Below are 25,539 nucleotides of genomic sequence, written 5' to 3'. Positions count from 1 at the left end.
CATTGAAAGATATACGATAGAAGAAAGAACTAATTTTGTCTTGAAATAACTTGAAAACGATAGCGATCTTTTTAAGCAAATCATCTTCTCCGATGAGATTCACTTTCATTTGAGTGTTGTGGTAAATAAATAAAACTGTCTATTCTTTTGCGAATAAAATCCACAAATTATTCATGAACAAGCATTACATTCACCTAAATTGATAGTTTGGTGTGGTTTTTGGTCTGGTGCAATCATCGGCCAATACTTCTGGTGACACCGTTACTGTCAATGGAGAGCGGTGTAGATCGGTGATAACCAACTTTTTATGGCCACAATTGAAAGAAGTTGATGTTGACAACAGCTAGTTCCAACAAGATGGGGCTTCGTGCCACACAGCACCTGCAACAACCGAATTATTGCGAGAAAAGTTTGGAGATGTTGAATGGCCTCCAAGAAGTTGTAATTCAACACCATTACACTACTTCTTGTGGGGTTATTTGAATTTATTGGACTTTAGCAATAAACCAGATTCTCTTCAAGCTTTAGAAGTCAATATTCAACGTGCTATTTATCACAAACGACTTGATTTAGTGGAATAAGTACTCGAAAATAAGGTTCATCGAATTCGGTTCGGCAAAAGTAGTTTGATTGATAGATAGATAATTGAAGCTGTTGCAAAACAATTCAACATTAATTTTTCCAAAAAAACCGAATAGATGACAATCAAATTTGGTATCTTATAACTTATGTATCTTATAAGTAGACTTAATTACTTTTATTACACTTTGTTTTATCGAAATATTAATATTAAGATCAAGCTAATTATTTTAATTTGTTATATAAGCTCCATCAAAGCAAAATGGAATAAAAGGGGCCTATGAGGAACACATCAAGATGGGAAATCGAAATTTCATCATGCACTAATGAAATTGATCATTTGTAGTATATGAGAACTAGTGTAATTCGTGAATCGATAACACACATGTTCGACGTTAAACTATAGTATATCCAATATTTTACTTTCAGTTTGAAATTCTTATATAATTCCTATTAATTTTCTTATGTAATGTAATTGGTGAAAGGGAATATTTTGACCCGATTTTATCCAGTTTTGGTTTTATGACACATCGTTACCAGAAATATACGCTCTATGAATTTCATTCAGAAACCTCATAGATTGATCCATATATGTATGTACAAGGTATAATATCAAGTGGAAGTTTGAAAATCCGTATATTTGCTATATATAGTGAGTAGGGTAAGTATTGATCTGATTTCATACATCTTAGGCAAGAGTATAGACTGTTATTAGAATGAAATTCTTTCTCAATTTCAGTAAGATTTCGTACATGCGGATCGATAGATGCGGTAGAAAGTTGACCGGAAGTTCGAAAATATAAATGTTATATTCTGATAACTCTATTGATATTTGATTTCTATTCTGGAAAGTGAAAGAGTCAGATGGAATTTAAAAGTTTGTTATATAAAAAGTAGGCATGATTGTCATCCGATTTCGCCCATTGTACTCACACTTTGCTTGCACGGACAGCACCCGGATTTACACTCTTCTCATCATCCTGATCACTTATACATATATTTTTAACTTTTAGGTGAAGCAAACAACCGTTAGATGAACAAAATTATTATACTCTGTAGTAACATGTTGCGAGAGTATAACTAGGAAATCAAGCGTATTTTTCATGAAAATAGAAAAGTATCGATTTATTATTCCAAGTAAATGGGTTTAAAATAATCCTTAATCATTTCGACACTTTGTATGAAAATTTATAATTTACCTTGGCAGGTATTTCTGGAAAAATATGGATTATTTCTCTAACCCACATACTTTCAGTCAAGAGATATACTATAGAAAGCTTAACTTGTATGATATCCCAGTACGTCAATTGAGGATACGTTTAGACTACTATTTAGGGATTCACAAAATTAATATCTTAACACTATTAATATTGTCTGATGGTTTCATAAAAGGTTATGTGGTATTCCTTATAATTCTTTAAGAAAGTAAATACAATTTTTAGTTCGAATCTATTAAGTATAGCCAAACATCTGTAGGTCGCAAATTAGACAATGATGGACCTCTAAAACACGGAAACTGAAAAAATATCAAGTTCTATTTAATTCAAACTGTCTGAAATGAGAAAAAACTTTGAATACCCCAGTTTAAAGGCATATATAGAATTTCCAGTATATTCTACAATGTATCTACTAAAAGCATAATCAGTGCAGTAATTTTTTTATTGTATTTTATAATAAACTGCTTCTATCAACAAGAATCGCCTAAGCAACCTAGATTGTATACATTCAGAGCTAGTTTTACTGAGCACCAAAAATCTCAAAAAGTTTATAACAGGTTTCTGGTTCAGAAAATTTCTCGTCACTAGATAGATCCCACTCTACTATTTTACAGTTTTTGTTTTTTTACTGAAATAAAACAGTTTCGGTAATAATCAAGTTCCACTTTACATATAAATTTCAAAATATATTTCATTTATATACTCGCTAATCATAAAACAGTGTTAATTGATGGGGAGAACGACAGCGTGTCAGCCAAATGCAATTATTAAATTAGAATACAACAAATTTAGGGATGGCTGAAAAACAATACATCCAATCTACCTCAAAACTTTATGTGAAAAATGCGTAGTTCCACTATAAAGTAATTAAAAAATCATTAGGTGCGTGAAAATTTTCAACTAATGAGATTTTTGTGACAGCATGCGAAAAGTCATTTGTAAATTGGCAATCGACACAGGCACAAGCAGTGCGTGGCATAAATAAATTATTATATTTTTTTCTAACTGGAAATTAGAAAGAATTGTTTTCAATTGAAAATGAAAATTTTAGCATTTTTTTCTGCAGCCAAATTATACTTTTGCTTTATAGTTTCCTTGGTGTTATTGGTGGCTCATGCGGTGAGTTTGTAACTGATATTATACTCCAAAATTAATTAATAATTATTTATTTAAAAAATTATAATCATCCATCTAATTAACTTATAGCAATGTGATTCATTTTGCAAATTTTCAAATGTAATGTGTCACTCTTACGACAAGTCGAAGCTAGTCTTCAAAGCCTGCCTTTTGAAGGCGGTGCGTGGTGAGGACGGTTACATGAACGTGCATGCGCATCTCAAGGAGGTGGCTCGGGAAGCGAATGTGAGTAGCAGGGGGTAAATTTAAAACTAACAAATGTTTGTGTCAATATAAAAAATTCAATTTCTTCAATATACTTGATTTTATCTCACATTATAAAAACTATATACAACTATAAATATTTTAAAATGTTCCACTTTAATACGAATATTAATAATACTTTTTTAAGATTTCCATTCGCCTGCTAAAACGTGCCAACGGTTGGAAACCTTTCCTTTATAAAGTCTTCTTTGACGGTTGTAAATTTATGAAAAATCCGCGAGCGAATCCTGTAGCCGAATTCTTCTATAACCTAATTAAGGAGTACAGTAATATTAACCACACCTGTCCGTATGATGTAAGTGCTAAAAAACTATCAACAAAAATTAACAAAAATGCAGTCATCAAAACTAGTTCAAAAATGAAATTATTATCATTCAAAAATATAAAATTTTAAATGCTTTTTCGGAAATAATTATTTAAAATAGTTTTTTACTTAATTATTAAATTTTTTTTATATAAAAACTGTTGTTTTTCACTAAATGATATTAATTTTTTTTGTTTTTTGTAATTGATATTTTCTACTATTTTTTAAAACTTCGAAATTTTTTTCAGCACGATTTAATATTGGATCATTTTCATCTCAACAGCGATTTAGTGAAATTGCCATTCCCTATTGGTGAGTATGCCGTAGATACAACTTGGTATGTAAACGGTCAATTGTGGGCTCGCGTAAATGGTTCCTGCGTTGGTGCGGTCGATATGTAATAAATTAATTAAGACTATTTGGAGAAATATTTTAATGGTTGAAAACAAAGTTTAAATTATGACATGGAGTTGTTTTGCAACTCGCTCGTATTTATGTTTGAAGAAATTAAGGTGCGTAATTCCTTAAAAAAAACCCAAATAAAAAAAAAAATATTATATTATTTTTTATTAACACACTTCTAAAAATCCCTCTTATCAGCACGTTGTTTTTTACCAATTTTATTCATTCAGATGGATTGAATATTTCCCCCAAACAAATCGAACATTAGAATAGCTTCACTGCCGATGCTTGGAATTTTATTTCCCAGAGTACTACAAGTACTCCTAATTATGAAAGCACTACCTTTTGAATTAAAATTTCAAGTCGCCGGTATTGTATTGGTCATTAAAAACGAACCGCTTCGGTATAAACGTTATTCTGTTACTTCTGGTAACAGAAAGGAATGTAGAAATAAACCAGACTCAGAAATAATGAATGATTCACTTAAACGTCGGTATATAAGACTGTTACTTACTTAACATATACTGTCGGCATATACTGGTTGGTTGAAAAGTTCGTTGGTCTCACCAAGAAATACAAGTAGCACTACTAGCTTCAACTTTATTTTCTCAAGTTGTTACATCTGTCGTGAGAACACATGCAAAGTTACAAGCCATTCTGTCAACGAATTCTTTATTTACAAGCCATTTGAAGTTGACATGTCAGAGTATTTTTTAATATGACAAAATTTAGTATCGCGCAGTTATTAGTTTCTTTGTTTTGAAATGTTTAAAAGCAAAGGAAATTTATGAACAATTGTTAGAAGTGTATAAGGAGTTCTCACTTTCAAAACGCACCGTTGAATTTTGGGCTGGTGAATTTAAACGTGGTCGCTTGAAGACAATCCACGCGAAGCACGACCAAAAACCGCAACCGCTCCAGAAAGAATTCAGCCAGTTCATAATATTGTTAGTAAAGATCCAAGTTTAACTAAGCGTGAAATTGCTAATAGGCATTAATCCGAAAACAAATGTCTCATCATAATTGGGGACGTTTTAAGGAAAATTATAAAACTGTGAATATTATTGCAGCCTTTTGGATCAGCTGGGTGAAAAAATTTGTGAGAAAAGACCTGGTTTGCAGCGCATATCAAGTAATAATCATAATTCATCAAGGCAATCCACCTGCTCACAAAAGTGTTTTAATAATGACAAAATTCAAAAAATTAAAGTACGAATTGCTTGAGCATCCACCGTATTCACCAGATTTGGCTCCCCCAGCGACTACTACCTCTTCAGAAATCTGAAACAATTCCTTAGGGGAAAGCGTTTTTCGTCGAATGAAGAAGCTATTACAGCCGTAGACGGCATAAAATTATTGGACCTTCCAATGATAAGTGTATTGAAGTAAAGGGAGATTATATTGAACAAAGAAATATACTTCGTATCAAAAACAGTATTTTTTCATTTCGAGCGCAGAAACTTCACAACTAACCTGTACATCCTTATTATTTAGTATATTGTAAAGTGTATTTCCAGAAATGATAAAGAGATCGACAGAAAATCATATTAGCGTGATCTGATGATAATTAGTCTTTGGAGTATTTCTATTTAATTAAATAAAAAAACGAAAAAGGAAGACAGAGAGACAACTAACCTCAAATATTGATATATAGTAGATAGTTTAGTATCAAGAATCGGGCGTTTTTTAGACATTCATCGATGAAGCTCACTTTTGGTTGAATGGTTATGTTAATAAAAAAAGTGTCGCTTTTGGAGTGAAGATAATTTCGCTCACTTCGACTAAACAGTTCAACGTTAAATTTGGACGACGTTTGGCTCCAACCTAGAAGATAGGTAACATTGATCTCGATATGAATACTACACATAAAATGAGTTAAGATCTTTGAGTATGCTGGTGAGCCGATACGAATAAATATTTATACGCTTGCTTTGAGGTCATCAATTAGTTCTCACCAGTGATGCATGGTTCCAAAAAAAGAATATTCTTCATTAGAGGTATTACAGATTGAAAAGGCAGGGAATTTAGCGTGAAGATATATATGACATTTTTTACCAAAGTTCTGAAACCGAATTATGAATATATGGTAATCTAATATTATTATATTCTGTATGTTTTTTAGAGTTTTTGCTGTATAGTTGCATGCCCTTACTTTTCATATGTTTACGCAGTTAAGTATATGGTATACTTATATTCGCCTGTTCAAGCTACTCCATTCCATTTCGTGCATCAAAGTAGTAAATTAAATTATTTGCATAATGAAGCGTTTTTGGAGCACCCTCTATAAACCCGTACTACATACTTGCCGCCCACTTCCTAAGATATTTCGACAAAATTGCGTTCATTTCAGTTACCTTCGGACCCTTTTCATACAATGGTCTACGCCGCTATAACGCCGTGGTACCCAATCGCTTCATTTTGCGTTAATTCGCCAATAACGGAGTTATTATAAACAACAAAAACAAATAATGTGTATTTAAGTGGGTATGTGTGTGCGTGTGTCTCATGTGAAAATTTGTAGCGACATTTGGTGCGTGGGCTCTTTGACTTCACATTGTTGGGCATTGTGTGACAAGTCATCGTAATTTCTTCAAAGGCCACATTGCGCCCGCTGAGTTATGAATGTTGTTGATGGCATATTTGTGTAATATTTTGCGGTTTTATTTTTTGGCAGTGGGTTCGCCGCGTTTGGCAGTTGTTCACTTTGATGTTGTGTTGACGTGTTTCTGTCAAACAATTCAAATTTGCTCGTTGATTTGTATTGAGTGAAATATGTCTCGTAATTTATTTTGTTGGAAGTTCTTCAAAAAAAAATTCGGTTGCCAAAATTGGAATGTGAAACAACTTATATTCATAGTTATATTTTTGGTTCAGTGGTAGAAGGTGATTTTCTTAACTTAACTTCAGCTACAACGAAGTATAATATCAATCACAGGTGGATTTATGTGGATTTATTATAGCATAGAATTTATAAAAAGCTGTTTATCTTTATTTGGAGCGGTCAGTTTGTATGACACACATACATGCTTTAGTGGTCCGATCTAAACATTTTATTCTGGGGTTGTAATGTTGCTTTGGACAAAAATCAATCCCGAATTCCATTTATTTCAAGAACAGTACTGCAGGTTATAGTATCCAGCTGAGGTTTGCTGGTAAAACTTTTTTTAACTTAAAACATCCCTAATCCTCCATGCTGTGAGCAGATTTTTAGGTTTCTTGCTGTAAAGGTCGGACATATACTCGTATAGTGGCCGTCAGACTAACTTTTCTTCATTCATCCTTTTCGCTTTTCCCTTGTTGATGAATGGTAGATCAGATATTTAGATCTTTCCGAGTAAATAATCGTTATTTAAAGCAGTGATCAATAGAAGAAAATAACAGCTTCGGATACAATATTAATAAAGGAATAACTGCACAATATTTTTTGCTGGGTAAAACGAAAAATATTGTTGACGAAACTAAAAATACTGTTATTATAGAACAAAAGCCCAGTTAGGAGAGAATATGAAGGTATGGGTCTAGGGTATTCGCAGAAGATGATGCTTTAGATATAATTTGTCTTCACTTGAGCACGGAAAATACTCATGCCGAAAAATAATAATGTAATTAGAGGAAATATAATAAAAAAATACAAAAAAAGTCAAATCTACATATTATAAAATTTTGAGAGCTAAGCGATTATCTTTTATAAAAATCTGAGAAAGCTGTATTATCCCGCTAAATATTTAAATATTTATCTTCCAACAATGTTTTGAATCAATTTGTTTCTAATATTATATTATATTCCAAAAAAATCATATTTCACAATTATACGGCATATGAACACCGCAGACAATGACCGGACTGCTGAGTCGGGTTTGGCTAGGGAATGGATCGGATGGTGAAGCAATGACGTGTAGGTGGGTTCGATACCGCTGGGGTGGTTAACGCACTGTGGAGGGCGGGGCTGATCAGACTCGGAGTCATGCTGTCTAGTTGAGCTACTGGGGACCGTAGAGGTGGAGTTCGGATGGAGCCTTTTAGCGCAAACACAAACGAATTAGGAGGATGCAAAGCAACTCTGTTGCTAGGAGTAGCAGATTAAATTCCTACTTATTCAGAATCGACTTCGACATATGACCAAATATATATCCTCATTGCAATGAGTCCTCGAATGACTATAACCACGTCTTTTAATGATTTTTGATAAGCGTAAGATAGGACAGCACGAGATAGCTGACATTCTAAAGATATCAAAGGAACGCGTTAAATACATCGAATCTTGTTTAAAATATTTTTCTCTGTTCTCAATTCGCAGGACAATGCTCGCTGAAGAGAAATCGCCAAAATTGTAATCTATTCTGAAGCATAAAATAAATCATACTAAATGATAATGGTATCGAAAAGTTGAATAATTGCTATTTTTGAATCTTTTGCCCAGAAAATGTGTTTTTCTTTAAAAGTAAGTAAGTAATGTTACATCTATTCAGGTTATATCATAGCTGAGAGCAAAAAGGTAAAACTAAAAATTTTTGGAATTTTTTTAATGTTTCATCTAAATATCATCCTTGCATGCCTAATTTATATATACGAGTTGCTATATTGTCAATAAATTTGTAAAAACGTACAAGATGGCATTGAATATTCTGATATAAATTGTAATAAAGCAATTACAAAGAAAAAAAAAATTATTAAAAAAACTGCTAATGACTAATAATGCCAAAGAGTAAAAAGCTAAGACATTTTTGGCAAAAATTATAACCATGCAACATGTTGCAAAAAGTCAATAACTCTTCAACACATAGACTTTTATGTGTCATAAACTAAATATACATACATACATACATACATATGTACAACAATGTAAGTCGATTTTTGTATTAATAATATAAACTCAACAAAATCATGGACTTCTTTTGTGTATTTATGTTTGTATATGTCATCTCAATATACACATACATATACAATTTTATATGGTCATATGATCGAGTATTTTATTATACCACCAGCATAACCATTTCGAGTGAACTGCAACGCAGAATAGAAGTGTAAAATTTGCTGGCAAAAATTAATTAAACGAAATTGCAGCAACGTGTTGCCATTTTATGTGCTTGCTGTAAATGTAGGCGTACACAACCACTTGTACTTGTATTATGTATGTATGTAGTCATACATATACAAGTATGAGCCGCCAAGTGCATTTATGAGCTGCTGTAATTCAGTGGTTGCAATCACCGTTATTTGGTTTGTCATTTGGCGCTTGACGTTTAATTGCTGGCTGCTTTTTGTGCAACAAGTGCATTTTTGAAGCGACTTTGTGGCAGCAACAGCATGCGGCACAAATATACAAAATAAACAAATATGCGGTAAACCATTTTCATGCTGTTAACCATTTTTATACCCTAAACATTTTAAACCCTGACGAGCAGAGTCGCTTTCGCCACGTCCATCTGTCTGTATATATGCGAATTATTCTCTTTCTCTTTTAAGATAACTCTAAGAAACTTTGCTTACGTCTTTTTTCTGTTTAAGCGGCTCATTTGTCGAAACTACCGATATCGGACCACTATAGCATATAGCTGCCATACAAACTTAACTATTAAAATCGAACCCTGGTAAGGACAACTTATTTATATGATGAAGTATCTTCGCAAAATTTGGCATGTATTATTATATTATCTAAGACAACAATGAAATCTCCGAAGAAAATGTGTTTAGATCGGATGACTATAGCATATAGCTGCCATACAAACTGTACAATCGAAATTATGTGCTTGTATGGAAAAGCTTTTCATCTGTGAAGGGTATTACTGCTTCGACGCTGCCGAAGTTAACGGGGTTTCTTGTTTATTATGATTTTTGGTTTTTGTTTTGGATTTTTTGCATCTTTTTGTGTTATTTTTGTTTTTTAATTCTGTTTACTGTTCAAGCATCAGCTTTCGACCACCAAATCTATTGCAGGAGTTATGCATATGAGTAATTAAAGATCTCCGCCATAATATCTGTTGATAACATAATCTAACAACTTAATTTTGACATCGCGCTGTCATAAAGCCAGTCAATATAGATGTGCAATCAAATGCCGTTGTAAATGTAAAAACTTGTTCAGACACATCTACAAGTACATATGTTTAAAACGACTTTAAGTGCTGGCTGAACATAAAACTGTTATATAATATTTGTAAACAGCCACTAAATCATAACTACAGGCCATAAATAGCTGTTTGCCGTTGGAGTTGAAAGCTACCCTGCCGGAAATATTTTGTGCTATAACATATTGAAGAATTGAAAGTGAAAGCAGAGACAACAATAAAATCGCTTCAAGTGTGGATCTAACAACGACTAAAAAGCTAGTACTAGGACTCAAGAAATCATTTGAGATATAACAAACCCTTAAAATTCGTTTTGAGGATAAAAAGAAAATATAGCTTTTGGTTATAAAAGAACTCTATGATATCGCTTTTAATTTATCCAAAAAAAAATGCGTCTCCAGATTTTCCATTCATCTCAAAAACAGTGAGTTTTCTGAACTTTAAATAAATCCATCATAAACTAAAAATTGAAATTCAAGCTTTTCCAAGCTCTGAAAAATTATACTCTATTAACATAAAGAATAGGATTAAAAATAAAAATCTAACAGATGACCTATATAGTTAATAAGCTGAAGCGAAAAATGTAATATAATAGAAACCAGCTGATTTTATTCTTCCGGTATAATTAGTTTTGTTCTTGAAGAGCTATGCAGAAGAACTATGCTGGCAAAAATACTGTAATTTTTTAACATCCAATCTTCGAGAATACATCCAATTGGTTGTAGGTAAGCTTATGTCGATTAACTTCAAGGAACCACTTTGCTTTCATTTTTGAATATTTCGTGTACATTCGACGATATTTCCTCAAGGCACGCATATTATAGTCTATTCCTACCATATGCCTATGTCTATGTCTACGAGTATGTCTATGTCTATTGCTATGTTAATGTCCACTTGATGCAAATCTTTTTCAAAAGATCTTAATTAGTTTTTATCTTCATTTTAGAGTAGTGCCATGCTGAAATGTATACACTGAAGAAAATGTCAATTAAATATTTCGAAAGAGTAGATAGATAGATAAAGAGAGATATGACGGAAATAAGATATCAAAACTTGTTTTTTGTTTCCCAAATTGTTGAAAATCTTAATGACACAATCAATATTAAGAAGAGAATTTTAAGATCCGCTTATTCAATATCACTCTATAAAAGAGGGATTAAAAAATAGATATTAGACCTTCAGAAAAAATTTAAATTTTATGAAACAAAAGCCTGAGAAGAAGAATGGATTAAAATAAATGCGGATAAGAAAAGATTGATAATTTCATATGCAATAAATAAAAAAATAAATAATATGCAATGTTAGCAGGAATATTTGTCGATTTTGAAGACTAATTTCTTAAAACTTAGGTACTAGTGGCATCACTAGCGCCATATTTATTTGAATTTCTCTCATGAAATCGAACTTTAAATATCTTTAGACATTTGGATTGGCATTCTCGCTGTAATGGCTAGTCGATACTATCAGATATATATGGTATATTTTTCAGCTTTGAAAACTGTTGAACATGGCATGACAAAAAATTGTTATTTACGCACATAGAGGTTACGTAGAGTACGCACATAGAGGTTACGTAGAGTTTCTACTAGATTTTATGAGATGAATAAAATACACTTCGAGGTTTGACGTTACCTTACGTTCGCGACCTCTGTTAGAAATCTGTCGGATGCTGTGATCGCCCTTAGACTTTACAAGTAGTACGCCGTGATAATTTTTCACCTACCAAGAGACAATATACCGATAAGGTTAATCGATAAACCTCTTTTAAAAGCACGTATCATTAAGGCCAATGAACTACTGTGAAAGGACCACCAACAATATAAAAAAAAACAAAGCAATAATTAAGAAAACTAGCAGCAAGTCCACACCATATCGCAGCTGTCAATTATGATTTTTATTACAGTCAATCAAAAATGTAGCGTTCACTGCAGCCACCGGGAGCAATTTCAAATCTAAAACTGAAAAATTCATGTACTTGCAGTTGAATTCAAATGAAATCGTCGCATTCGATATATTTACGAGCAAAAGTGCATGTGACAGTTGCAATTGGATGCGAAAAATGCGCGAAAATTGGCGAATCGTGATATCGCAGCGTGTAAAACGTGGTTAAGAGAGCATCTTAAGTGTGAGACGTGTTGAAAACACAGCAATTCGGTGTAATGCTCGTACTAAAAAATGCAGCAAACGGTAAAAAGTGATAAAATGTAAGAAATTCATGACAGTTGACAGACAACGACAACAAAGTAGCAAACAAAAATGCAAAAGTGTCAATGAAAAGTTGAAAATAAAATAATAAGGAGAAAAATAATAAGAGAAATCTCTGGCAGATGGGTTAAACTATTTTTTCTCGCCGGTCGGGCTCAGGTGCTACAAATTTTGTGCTCGAAATTGAATCGTTTTTGCACTTCACTGAATATGACGGGACAATTTTATTTGTTGTGTTGTTATGGTTTTTTGTTGTTGTATTAAAATAATGTACAAAGCACTTGCAGTAGGAAATGAGAAAAAGATGAAACTACTAGGGCTCGAAGGAGTCTTAGAATGTTTTAGGGTTAGGTAAAATTATATTACAATGCACAGCAAATCCAAAGTTCCGTTCGTTTATACATAGGTTATTTCATACTAGTTTAACTGAAACTAAATTAATTTGGTAAGGTTTTTAGGTTTAGTTATGTGTATCATCGTTTGAGAAGTAGTTCAATACTGCCTATTGACCAAAAATGTATTCGAGATATACTTAAGAAGATATTCACTTCATGCCATCATACAAGCTCTGCTTAAACTTTTAAGAGAAATATAGATTCTATATCTCTGATACTCAATATGATGTTTACATTAATTCTTCTTAATAGTGGTGAGGTAATATGAGGTATCTTCAATATGCGGTAGTACAATCCATAGGTTGTCTTATGTCACAGGTAACAAGCAATGTGCCTGCCAACATGAAACAGTCGCATTAGAAAGATGTTATAAACGGAAAACATTGAATGATCTCGAATGACCGAAGAAGAAAAATTTCACCTGAGTGAATCCTAAAGGATTGGATTGAATTGAATATTAGTACAGTTATCAGTTTTTCTTTACAACCCTACCATCTTATTCCCGAAATGTGATCATCGGATAAGTGCTCGTAGCTCGAAGAATGCAATGCTTTATATGGTCCGTATAGTACGGTACAGCCATCAGTTTGAACCCCCAAATTAAAGAAATAAGCAGTATTTAATCTATACTTGTATTATAACGAACACTTGGATAGGTTATTTGAATGAAATTATAATAATCTACTATGCCGAATACCAAGTACCTTGGATTTATGTGGTTCCACACTTTTTGTAGAAAACATCTTATGTGATGGAAAGCTACAAGTATATTAAGAAAGACTACAATTGAATAAAATGGAATTAGGTTCGGTTAAGTTTCGAGGTAGATTCCCGCAATAGAGATCACGGAATATCAAGTTGAAACACTTTTCTCTTTAAAAAAAAATCTTAAATATAGATCAAAGATCTTCTTGTATCGACGAAACAGGATTCATTAAGTTTTCCAAGATGTTTGTAACACCCAGAAGCAAACGTCGGTTATAAAACATATATCTAAATGGTCAGTATGACGAGTTAAGTCGCCATGTCCGTCTGTCTGTATATACGCGAACTGGTCCTTCAGTTTTTGCGATATCGATCTGAAATTTTGCACACGTTCTTTTATCCACAAGATGCAATGTCCAAATAAATTGTTTGGATCGGATAATTAAAGTATATAGCTGTCATACCAACTTACCGATCACAGTTCTTCTAAGAAATTTTTTGTATATGTGAAGGGTATTACAGCTTCCATGCAACCGAAGTTAAAGTTTTTTCTTGTTTTCTGACTCTTTTAGATGTCACAAGAAAAGAGTTTGGCTTTTGAAGTATTTCTATCGATTCTGTCTTATATAAGAGTTCTTTCAGACCTCCCTATCAAATGTTGGAATGTCGTTAAAGCAGAGAACGTAAATGGAATGTAAATCTTCTAAGTTCTTTGGTTAAAGACCGTATTGGCGGACCTAAGAGATGTACAGTATAAAACCCAGCTACTTATATAATCAAATCTTTATCATTCCATAGTCTTCTTGTAAAACTTATTCTTCTTCTTCTCTTTTTACTTCATAACGTGTTACATCCTGCAAAGGCAGCCACGACCACCGTGTAGAGTGAAAGTTGTACGTTTTTATGAAAGCACTAAAATTATACGTCCGTTTTGTTTTTGCGAGCAAGAATTGTTGAATCGTAGATGTGGAATTTGAAATCGTAAGCGACGTCTTTTGAAAGAATAGTATGCGACGGTGAAGAGTAAGTGAGCGGCAATAAAAAGAGCGCAATAAAAGCTATAACAGGCAAAACCATAAAAGTAGAAAAAAACACTTATGCTAAGTAAAAAAAAAACAGCAACAACTTGCAGTATAAATACAACCCTGTTTTAAACATTGTTGCATCTGAATGCATTTGACAACCGCCCGTCGCACTTGACAGCTGCGTTGACATTTGTGAGGGTCCAGGTGTATATATACTTATATAAGTACTTAGATATGGTAATAGTTGTTACATGCACACCAATTGCTACCATAAATCATGTATGGGTGCATAAAAGGCTCTCAAGATGCGAGCCAAGTGCATCGTGGCTTCCGTTGAGTCGCGCACGGAGTTTTTAATTATACACAGAGTGACTGAAATACTTAATTTAACTGAGTCTGGGATATATTGAAGTAATGTTATTACAAAGCGAGAAATTATTAAGCCTATATCCTGGTAGTATGTAATGGTCCAACATTTTTCGCGACTTAGAGATTAGATTCTTTAAAGGGTCTAACCTCTGAGATAACTATTACAAAGAAAGTTTCGTAAAATTTAGTTCGGTAAACCTTTAGTAAGTAAAAAGAAAACAAGAAAAAACGTTAACTTCGGTTGCGCCGAAGCTATAATACCCTTCACAAAAACAAAGGCCCCTTACAAGAACTTGATTCCGAACATTCAATTTGTATGTCAGCTATATGATATAGTGATCTGATCTGACCAATTTCTGTGGAGAATAATTTGTTGCCTTAAGCAATAACTCGTGAATAATTTCGTGAAGATAAATCGTCAAATAAAAAATTTTCCATGCAAGCACTTTACTTCGATCGTTCAGTTAATATGGCAGCTATATGCTATAGTCATCCGATCTATACAATTTCTATGGAAATTAGATTAATGCCTTAAATAATAATACATGCCAAATTTCGTGAATATACCTCGTCAAATGAAAGAGTTTTCCATACAAGGACTTCATTCCGATTGTTCAGTTTGTATGGCAGCTATATGCTATAGTCATCCGATCTGAATAACTTCTTGGAAAATTACATTGTTGCCTCAAATAATAATCTATGCTAAATTTCGTGAAGATACCTCGTCAAATGAAAGAGTTTCCCATACAAGCACTTCATTCCGATTGTTCAGTTTGTATGGCAGCTATATGCTATAGTTATCCGATCTGAATAAATTCTTCGAAAATTACATTGTTGCCTCAAATAATAACCCATGCTAAATTTCGTGAAGATACCTCGTCAAATGAAAGAGTTTTCCATACAAGCACTTCATTCCGATTGTTCAGTTTGTATGGCAACTATATGCTTTAGTCATCCGATCTGAATAACTTCTTCGGAGATTATATTGTTGCCTCAAATAATAATCCATGCCAAATATTGTGAAGATACCTCGGTAAATGAAAGAGTTCTCCATACAAGCACTTGATTCCGATTGTTCAGTTTGTATGGCAGCTATATGCTATAGTGGTCCGATATGAGCAGCTTCTTTATTAGAAAAGGACAGGAGCAAAATTTCAGATCCATGGCATAAAAACTGAGGGACTAGTTTGTATGTATACAGACGGACAGACAGACAGACGGACATGGCTAAATCAACTCAGCTCATCATGCTGATCATTTATGTATATATTTTATAGGGTCTCCGACGTTTCCTTCTGGGTGTTACAAACTTCGTGGCAAACTTAATATACCCTGTTCAGGGTATAAAAATACATGCATATTCGATGTACTTAAGCAGAGCTGAGGAAATAGACAAAAAACCACTTTGCCATTTTGTAGTCACATCTGATCTAGACAAAAACTGGATTTTCATCATCTTTATCTTTGTCTTTCAGCTAAAATTGTCTCAGAATATGTAGACCATGTTGAGATTTTGACTGGAAAATCACGACGGCTGAACTATTCAATTAAAGCAATCTCAAAACTCAGTACTCTCTAAAAATATTAGATACTTATTCTGTGAATCGGTAATGTAACCAAGCACTGCTTTTAGGAAAAGCTTTTCTCGGTGCATATTTATGTAATTTGGAACAACGGTATTGGAAAAACGCGCGATGGACATGACTCCTAAATGTCTGGGACTTCGCCACTTTAATGACGTAGCCTCATATTCTCTTACACCAATTCAACTCGATAACTTTGTTGTTGTTTTTACGAGCAGAGACATTGCGAATCGAACACAGCTAGGTCTCACTAGTAGCAGTTCGAGCAGATTGGTATAAAAAAATAAGATCGCATTATATGTTTGTAGTATATGCAGCAAATCAAATGACGAATTGAAAATCTGAACTCCAACCATCGAGCGTTTGAATATTCCAGAATGAGCCTATTGCAAAGTAAGGAAGGGCTAAGTTCAGGTATAACTGAACATTTCATACTCTTGCAATTAGCAAGGATCAAAGCCGGGGAAATACCCTTAGGTGTTGGTGAAACTTTGTATTAAGAAATGTAGTGAAAATGTTCAACTTCATTGTTCGACGAAATGATGAATGGATAACAATCAAATTTGGTATTATCTTTACTTATTTTGAAGGTCATAGACTCACTTTGTTATATTACTATATTTTACTTCCCGTCAGCGAAAATTATACTAAAATCATTATGGGCATAGAAATTGAAGGACTGATTGCATTAATTTTGACATTGCTCAGTTATACTATAGGGACTTATTTTCAAGCAATAAATATAAACATATATATGGACATTTCAACACCGTGAATGTCAGTTATAAGGCGGATAAGGTAAGTTTTAGCCAGATTTTATCCATTTTAAGCACAAAGATACACTGTACACTAGACAAACCCGCTTTCTTAATTTCATTAAAATAACTAGCACATTGGGCGATACATGTAGTATAAAGTCAACTGGAAGTTCGAAAATATTTATATTAGGTATATGGTGGCTAAGGGAAGTATTGACCCGATTCAATCTATTTTTGACACAAGGATAACCTGATGGCTTGAATAGTTATGGTCCGATTTTGACAATTTTTAGACTTAAGGTTATTTATCCGGTTATATTAATTACTGACAGCAGATTTTTGACCATACGAAATATTGAACCTATGGCAATCCTTTGAACAGTTCTGATTATGCACCAAATTATTTCTCAACATTCCTTCAAATAAGGAACAAACTGTTTTGTCAACGGTATTTGATCAGCTTTCATAATTTGAGATACCAAAGCGCCTCGAAAATTGGTTCGAAAATCACACGGAATGTTTTGAATTATTATATCCACTTATCTTAATTTTTTTATTGTATGTAAGTTTAGAATCTAAAACTAGGAATTTTATTCAAGCTGTATTTGACTCGCCAAGTGTTAGAGAGTTGCGAATCGAACAAATCATATTAGCTGTTCAAACAAAGAAAAGCTTGTTTCCTCTTTTTGCACGAAGCTAGCGCTCATAGAAATGGCGAATCGAAGATGGCTTAAGTAATCGTTAGATTCTTTCGCTATTAAGTTTTATAAGATTCTTAGACAATCGAACGGCCTTATAATAATATAATATTGTAAGATCTGTACTATCGAGAATTTATAACATTCGGTTGCACCCTCACATAGCTCTACCTTACTTGACTTGCTTCATTTGCATTAAGTCCACCTCAAGTCCTATTTATAAGCAGTAAAAGTGTTGATAACAAAAACGGAAATGCACAGCAAAATTACAAACAAAGAGATAAGAATTGAGGAAGAATGAAATAAAAAAAAACAGGCACTTGTGTTATTGCAGCTTTTGTTCATGCCACATGCGTTTCAACAAATGGCATATACTTTTATGTATATAAAAATCTTTTGCAACAAAGTAAATATATACTGGATTTTATACCCAGTTACATATGTACGTGTATGTGTTAACATGTGACATTTTTATGTAGGTATGTGCGGTGATAATATGTGTAAATATAAGTAATTAGCGTTAATTCTTTGCTTTCGCCAACTTTTGTTTTTAATCAGCTAGCCGCATATCCGCCCATGGTCATGCTGCAACATTATCCTGCCGACTGTTGCATTCTTCACTATCGTTGCAACAATAAATGCAATCGACGTACATAGCTACAGACTTGTTGTTGTATTGTTCAGCAGCAGCCGCAGCCGCAGCAGTGGCAGCAACCGCATTTGGTCATTCATTAAAGTTTAGTTTGCTGCTCTTGCAACAAAAGTGAATTCATTACGCGCGCAAATATGGCTTCTCTTCATGTGTGTGTATGTTTGTATGTGTAATTAAAGCTGCAACAATGTTAACAATAATAGCGGCGAAAATAGCAACAGCCTACAAATAAAGCCTGCAGCAGCTTGACAACTGCCGGCTCTTCAGCCGAGTAATTATTTATGATGTTTGCACATTTTTGCAATTTTTCAAGTCAGCGTGGCTTTAGTGAGAATTATACACACATATCCACAGCTTCAAAGCTATATACGAGAGCGCTTCGATAAGTACTTAGCTTTACTCTTAGCAGGATGGTTAAAAAATTCGATTTCGTGGGATATACTCTTGTAGGCAACTACTGTCAAAATTCGACTGAAATTCTTTCGGACTAGTTTTGAACGCATGAGGAAGAGGTCGTATCTAAAGAGTTTAGATAGGTTAAGTTAGCTTGGAAAAAGCTAATATCGGTAGGGGTTTCGACTTTTGTTTTTGGAAGGATTAAATGAAAAATACTACCAATCGGAATAGTCTGAAAAAAGTTCAAAATTCGTTGGCAGACCGATTGATGGTGCGAGATTGCTGAGAATCTCAAAGAACTGTTTGGATCATATCCTGCCTAAAATAAGGGCCATGAGAAAGCTGTCGGCGCGATGACTGGCATGTTTGTTAACTGCGGACAACACACACCACCAAGGCACTACTTGATATTGGTGGTTAACGGTCTACTTAAAGAACTCAAGGAACAAGGCTGTCCTACGCTGATGACGTTGTTCTTTTGGTTTAAAGAAACATTCTAATTACTGTCAACCGAAACCGAAGGGTACCATAACGTGGTATCCAACTGAGCGAATAGAAGCGGCTTAGCCGTCAACCGAAGTAAAACTGAAAAGGTTTTATTTACTAGAAGGTATAAGATCCCAGACGTGCCTTTTCCCTCATTCGGAGGCTCACGTCTTGAATCTGTTGATAAGGTGATATGTCTATGGCTTATCCTTGGTGGCCAAATATTTGAGGAGAGAGTAAGGAAGACATCGGTTGCCTTATATTGAAGTGGATAGGCTATTGGGATAAGGTAGGTACTATCACCAAAGGCTCGAAAAGGCTACACTTGCTAAAAAGCTTGAACATGTCCACAAAGCGGCTTTCGTAGGCATCTCCGGTGCACCGTTTTACACATAGCACCCGTGTATATTGCCGTTGTCCCGATCAAATTCGAATGGGACATAGTTGGATCTCCGTTGGCATCTTGCGACCCATTTGACCTAGTCTGGACGCAGGAGATCTTCTGAACTATTTGCCCTTAGCAAAGTTTATCGCGCCACTATCGTAGCGGCTCTTACTGGACAATGTCCAATAGGCATTCATGCGATAAGTCTTAAAACCTTGACGGACGCTAGTTGTCAAAGTTGTGTGGAGGAGGATGAGGTGAAAACATACAGTCACTTTCTTCTCCATTGTCCAGCCTTTACAATACTGCGGTTAAAATATCTCGGCAGTCTTTCCTTCGGCCGTCTCAAGAAAAATGTGGTAAGCTCAAAGCGGTTTGACGATTTGTAAGGGTCGTATCATCTATTATATGTGACTTTTAGGTATCACACCCGGACCGGCGTCCAAGTGAGATCTCTGTTAGGATTGACCCTATAACCTAACCTCAGATACCACTTCATGTCATGGTTTGACACTTCTTAATCGCAATTTGAAGGGGTTTCTACGTCTTTTCATGATCGTCGACGAAATATGAATCCACTGGTGCACTCCAGAAGTCAAGGAAAGTCGAAACAGTGGACTTTCCCGACAAACTGCTCCGAAAAAACCGAATACTCTTCTTTTTGTTTCAAACCTGAAAAAGGCATACTCCGAGCAAAAGTTTCCAGGAAAGGCTTTTATCAGGCGGAGTGATAAGTCGCAGCTGCGTTATTTTCCGAAAAATTTCGCTTTTCAATTGTTAGCTCAGTACTTATCGGATTCTCCTCGTTTGTATGTATATATTTTCATTGCGATTCATTGCGGCAATGACAACATTCAATTGCTCGTTTGCCGGCAATCAATTGTAATAGTTTAACTGCTCAGCGCGGAATAACCCCAAACGCTGATTTATTGCGAGACACACACACATATACATACTTTAACACTAGCCCACACATACTAACATATATACATAAACTGATCGCTGAGCTGCTTACTGTTGTTATTGCTATTGCATTTGCCCAAAGCAGCTCGTCGTCGCTTGACTTGACTTGACTTGCGATTTGCCAAATGTGTTGGAAAATTAACTGCATTTGATGAGTGGAAATTCTTTGATCTCATTTGTGGTGACGTGTAAAAATATGGAAGTCATTGCGAATGCAACTGTCACTCGTCGCTAATCAAAAGCTGTTATGCAATAAAATTTTGTCGCTGAGTGTGTGGAAAAATTACATATTAAGCCATACTCAAATATGTATGTATACTATAGGCGAGCAGTTAAGTATTTAAGCCAAGTTCGGTGTGTTTTGCTTTTAAGTGTGCCCAAAAGTGTAGAAGTGAACTGTTTATAAGAATAAATATACTTATTAGGAAGGGTTATTCCGTCCATTTTAATCACTATTCTACATACGTTTCACGATAATAGGCTTATACATGCTAATTAATGGCATATTTTTCTTGAGAAATCGACATTAAAGACAGCTATAATTGTAATAGTAAATATTAGAAGACAATTTGATAATATTGTACAAAAGTGATACAAATTTTAATATCTAAAACCAAATATATGAATCGTCAAAATATATATGTATTTTGAAAAATCATTTATATGTATATGTAGCATGATAGGTTTCATTGTGTCTCGCCCGCAGCTTTTAAAATTTTTAATAGTTGGCAACACTACAGAGGTAAAAAAAATTTGTACCAAAATGTTGTTCCAGAATATTCAGGAAAGAAGATTTCGTCAACCGAATTATTAAACGAATAAATTATTTAAACACATCACTTTGTTGAGAATAGCGAGTTATCAAAGCTTTCCGCCTAGCATTCTCCAACCAATATCCGAAACATGTACATATATATAAAATATTGTCTATCTTGCATTTATTGCCAAAAATATTATTAACTTAGACTTGTAAATCAGTCGATTGTGGTAAAATAAAAGCTACGTGGCTATGTCGCCTAGTTAAATGTTTACCAGAAAATTAACTTAAACTTAATTGGTGGTTAACAAAATTTAAATACTTTTAGCATTATTTATTTAGCATTACAAAAATAATCTAAAAAAGGAAATTACTTCACAAGTAAGTTTTAAGTGTCTGTTCCAGATGAGCTTTTGGGTGACTTATGTAAGACTACATGTTTTTTTCTATCTCTTTTGAGTATTTCCGATTTATGAATGAAGTGTTTGTATTATAAAACCAATATTTTCATTTAAAAAAAAAATCGTTATTAAAAATATTCTTCCAGAAAGCATACGAGAAATTTTCTACATAAAATTACCTGTCTGTTAAAACGAGCTCTTAAACTTAATTGGTGGTTAAGAACATGGAATTTTCTTCAATATTTCAAAGCTTTACTGATTGATTTGAGGCTTTATTAGCCTCAACTTTATACCTTACAATATTAAGAAATATTTAAAAGGGAGTTTTTGAGACTTCCACCGATCTCATCTTGTAATCTCGATAGTAATACGTAGAACGCCACTTTTCGCATTGAGTTCTAATTTTCGAAACTTTATTAATCGTTGTTTTCACTGGATAATCTGATTATACATTAAAGCATCTTACCTAGAAATAGAAAGAAAAGTGAAATTTAAATTAATATTTAATTTTTTTAAGAAAATAATATTTATATATTGATTTTATATAAATTAATATAAGACATGCAGAGAGTTTTTGAAACATTATAATATATTTGAAAATATAATGGATCCAACAAAAATTATAGAACACTATGTTATTTTAAAAACATAAAGCACAGCTGTGTTGAATATTAAGGGAAATACCAGCGAATATGATCAGCTACATAAACATATATAAATATGTTATATAATATGTGAACATGACAGAGCATACTTGTACTAACATATGTACAAGTATGTACTTGCTTTCGAAAAATATTTCCTATTTTTAAGCCAATAATTTAAGAGAAATTCCACAATCCCGCTCCATTTCGGGATTCTGTTTGGTATATCACAGCATAATGTGGCATCTTATAAGTGACAGTTACCAAATAAGTGCGCATGCGTCGAAAGCCACGAAAGAACAGCTGTTTAGTGAGAAACTTGGTGAATGAATTTATACGCAAGATTTATAAAAAATATCTTGCATACAAAAATACATAAATAGATCAATAAAATATATAAACATTAACGATACGTTTTTTTTCATATTGTATGTGTATTGATAGCGTGTCGATAAACCGTTAGTTTAAGTTCAAATCATTTTAACCATTAAAGGGAACTGCATTGAAAGCAGCAAAAATATGTAGAAGCTATAAAAACACATACAAGTCACATCAAGGAGCTTTCAAAAAACAAAAAACTTTCAGTGGTGTGAAAGTTGCAAAAGCATAGTGAAAGCTGACATTAGACTATAGATTATATAGATTTTAGCATAGATATAATTTTTCATTTGAAATTTCTGGAAGATATATGTATATGTCGAGCTCAACATTTTTCATGTCCAAAAATATACATAACAACTGCATGGATAAGCAAGGCCCCAGTGCAGAAGTTGAATATATTAAAAACCTCTTCAATCACAGTGAAAAAATATTATATTACTATTTATCGATAGAAGTTTAAGTACAAACAATGACGCTTTATCCGAAATCTCCCACAAAAAAAAAAAACTTAGGAAAAAAGCCGCGATTATACTTCTAAATACATATACAAGTATTACATATAGAATCGGCCAGCTGCTGAAATATTGCTGGTCAACTTCATTAAGTAAATTACTTTACTTGCATATTAATTTCTTTGTTTTGTCTGCCATTTCACTTTTGAAAATATTATATTAGACGCAATGCTTCCTTGTCTCTCACCTCACTTCCGCCGATTTGATGATCGCCTTGGGTGGCGCATCCCAATAATTCGGCGCGGGTGGCACCCACTGACGCAGCACCTGATAGTTGCCCTCCAGCAATTCCATACCCTCGATAACTTCCTCATCTGACTCATCGCCATTATTGTTGTTATGGCTATTGTTCGCCGCGTTGCCAGTGGCTATATTCAAATTGTCATTCTGTTCATCCATAGCGTTTCGATGATTTTATATTCGCGCCTGTGATTATTGCAAATGCACAGGAGGATAGAAGATTTGCGATAACAACAAAAACATTTGAAACTTTGACATTTGTTTGACAGGAATCAGGCGCATACAAAGCGAGTTGAATGAATGACGCAGAGCGGCACACACACACGCATACAAATAAAAACAAATACACAACACTTGAGTGAGGAAGTAAGAAGAAGAAAGCGCAGAAGAAGAAGACACTCACTCACTGACACAAAAGCACTGGTAAACAAAGAAGCTGTGCTCTGGGCTATTAGCAACAATAACAAAAACGGTCAAGCTGCTTGTGGCACGTTTCACATTATTATTTTCATAGATCTTTGCACAAAAGCGATTTAGATTTACTTTTTTTTTACACAGTAGCATTATCTTCACTTTCACTTTTGACTAAAAATTATTATAAATTTCCATTTTTATTTTTTGTATTTTCACCAAAATGTATACAAACAACACCTTCGTAGATAACCGCGAACGTAAATGACGCACGCACGCACAACGTAGCGTTACCGGCGTATATCCTGTGAGTCCTGCTGCACACTCGCTCGCTCGCGCGCGTTTACAATTGAATTGTATCTAATCAGAGAAAATTTTCATGGCGTTTGTTTTGCCTGCTCAGCAAGAAAAGTGAACGCAGGAAAGTAAGAGCATAAGCAAAGCAAAGCACGACTCACGGCTGATGGACTGCAGTGCCACACACACACCCGTACAAACACATTGGCAGGCAACCGACTGCGAGAGGGTAAATCGCCGGTCGCGCTCGACACGTAAAGGACACGGCAAATGCATGTTCTATGTAGAAGTGTGTGTGTGTGCTGACGTGCTGACGAAGTGGCATGCCACACCGCCGCCAACCCCACCCAACGGTGAGCGGCCAGCCAAGCGGCACGACGCGCGTTCATTGTCCGTGGTTAGTCCTGGCGCCGCGTGTTGGCGTGCTGTTCCTTTGTTTGTGTCCTTTATTGCAATTGTATACACATATAGATATTTATATATTATATATACACATACACAAATGTATGTTTATAAGATGTACGTTGCACTTTATGTGTGTTGGTTTTTTAATGTGTAAAATAAGGGTTCGAAATTTAATGTTTTTTCGTCTGATTTTTTGGGGGTTCATTCACTGTTGCCATTACGTACTTCTCTGTGGTTGTTGTTATTCTTGTTGTACATCATTCGCATATTGTAGAAATTATGTTGCTTTATTTTTTCGCACACACTAACGGTGTCTGTATTGAACACATTCTCAGGCGTCTCGACTGGCACATTTGTCTTTCGATTGGCACAGTGGACCGATTGCTCGCTTTAGTCGCCAAATTTTTGGGGTTAGCTTAAAAGATTGTGAAACAGGATGACATTTTCGTCTAGACTCCTACAACTATATAGATCTGCTGATAGGTTTCAAAGTTGGACTTCTTAGAACATTTCCAAAACGTATACGGAAAATTAACAAACTCTTGTAAAATTGACCAGGTATTTTATTAGTTTGACTTAACAGAGGTTTTTCAAAGAGTTTGTCTGGTGCTATAATTCTAGGAATACTTACTATTTTATCTACTTTTCGCATATTTATTTATTAGTTACCTCGTGGTTTAAGTAGCGACAGTTCGAGCATTCTAAAATATTATGTAGGAAATGTCTTCTGCCGATACAAGAATAACAAAAGCAACATTTACTATAGATCTATGTTGGATTCTGTAGAGAGTCGAATGGAATTGTTGGTAAAAACGGACAATATGAAAATTATATAAATATTACATAAGCAGTAGAGCGGAGTTTCTATTATTTGTTGGCTATTTTTTCTATCTTAGA

The 25,539-nt window shown here is 34.1% G+C and overlaps 2 protein-coding genes across 2 annotated transcripts in view; one reads left to right on the top strand and one right to left on the bottom strand.

Moving 5' to 3' along the window:
- Positions 1 to 25,539, bottom strand: part of pk (prickle) — a 232,882-nt gene that overhangs the window by 123,568 nt on the left and 83,775 nt on the right. The gene's annotated exons all lie outside the window — the stretch shown is intronic.
- On the top strand, positions 358 to 3,957 carry LOC106616422 (uncharacterized). Its single transcript, XM_070107784.1, has 4 exons — positions 358 to 441; positions 3,003 to 3,158; positions 3,325 to 3,492; positions 3,750 to 3,957. Exons 1-4 carry the CDS (start codon positions 358 to 360, stop codon positions 3,900 to 3,902), a joined length of 561 nt encoding a protein of 186 aa, XP_069963885.1. The 3' UTR covers positions 3,903 to 3,957.

This window comes from Bactrocera oleae, chromosome 4, assembly GCF_042242935.1.
Source record: "Bactrocera oleae isolate idBacOlea1 chromosome 4, idBacOlea1, whole genome shotgun sequence".
Classification (NCBI taxonomy): Eukaryota; Metazoa; Arthropoda; class Insecta; order Diptera; family Tephritidae; genus Bactrocera; species Bactrocera oleae.
Note: the sequence above shows the minus strand (reverse complement) of the source record. Positions and strands in the feature narration are given on the sequence as shown.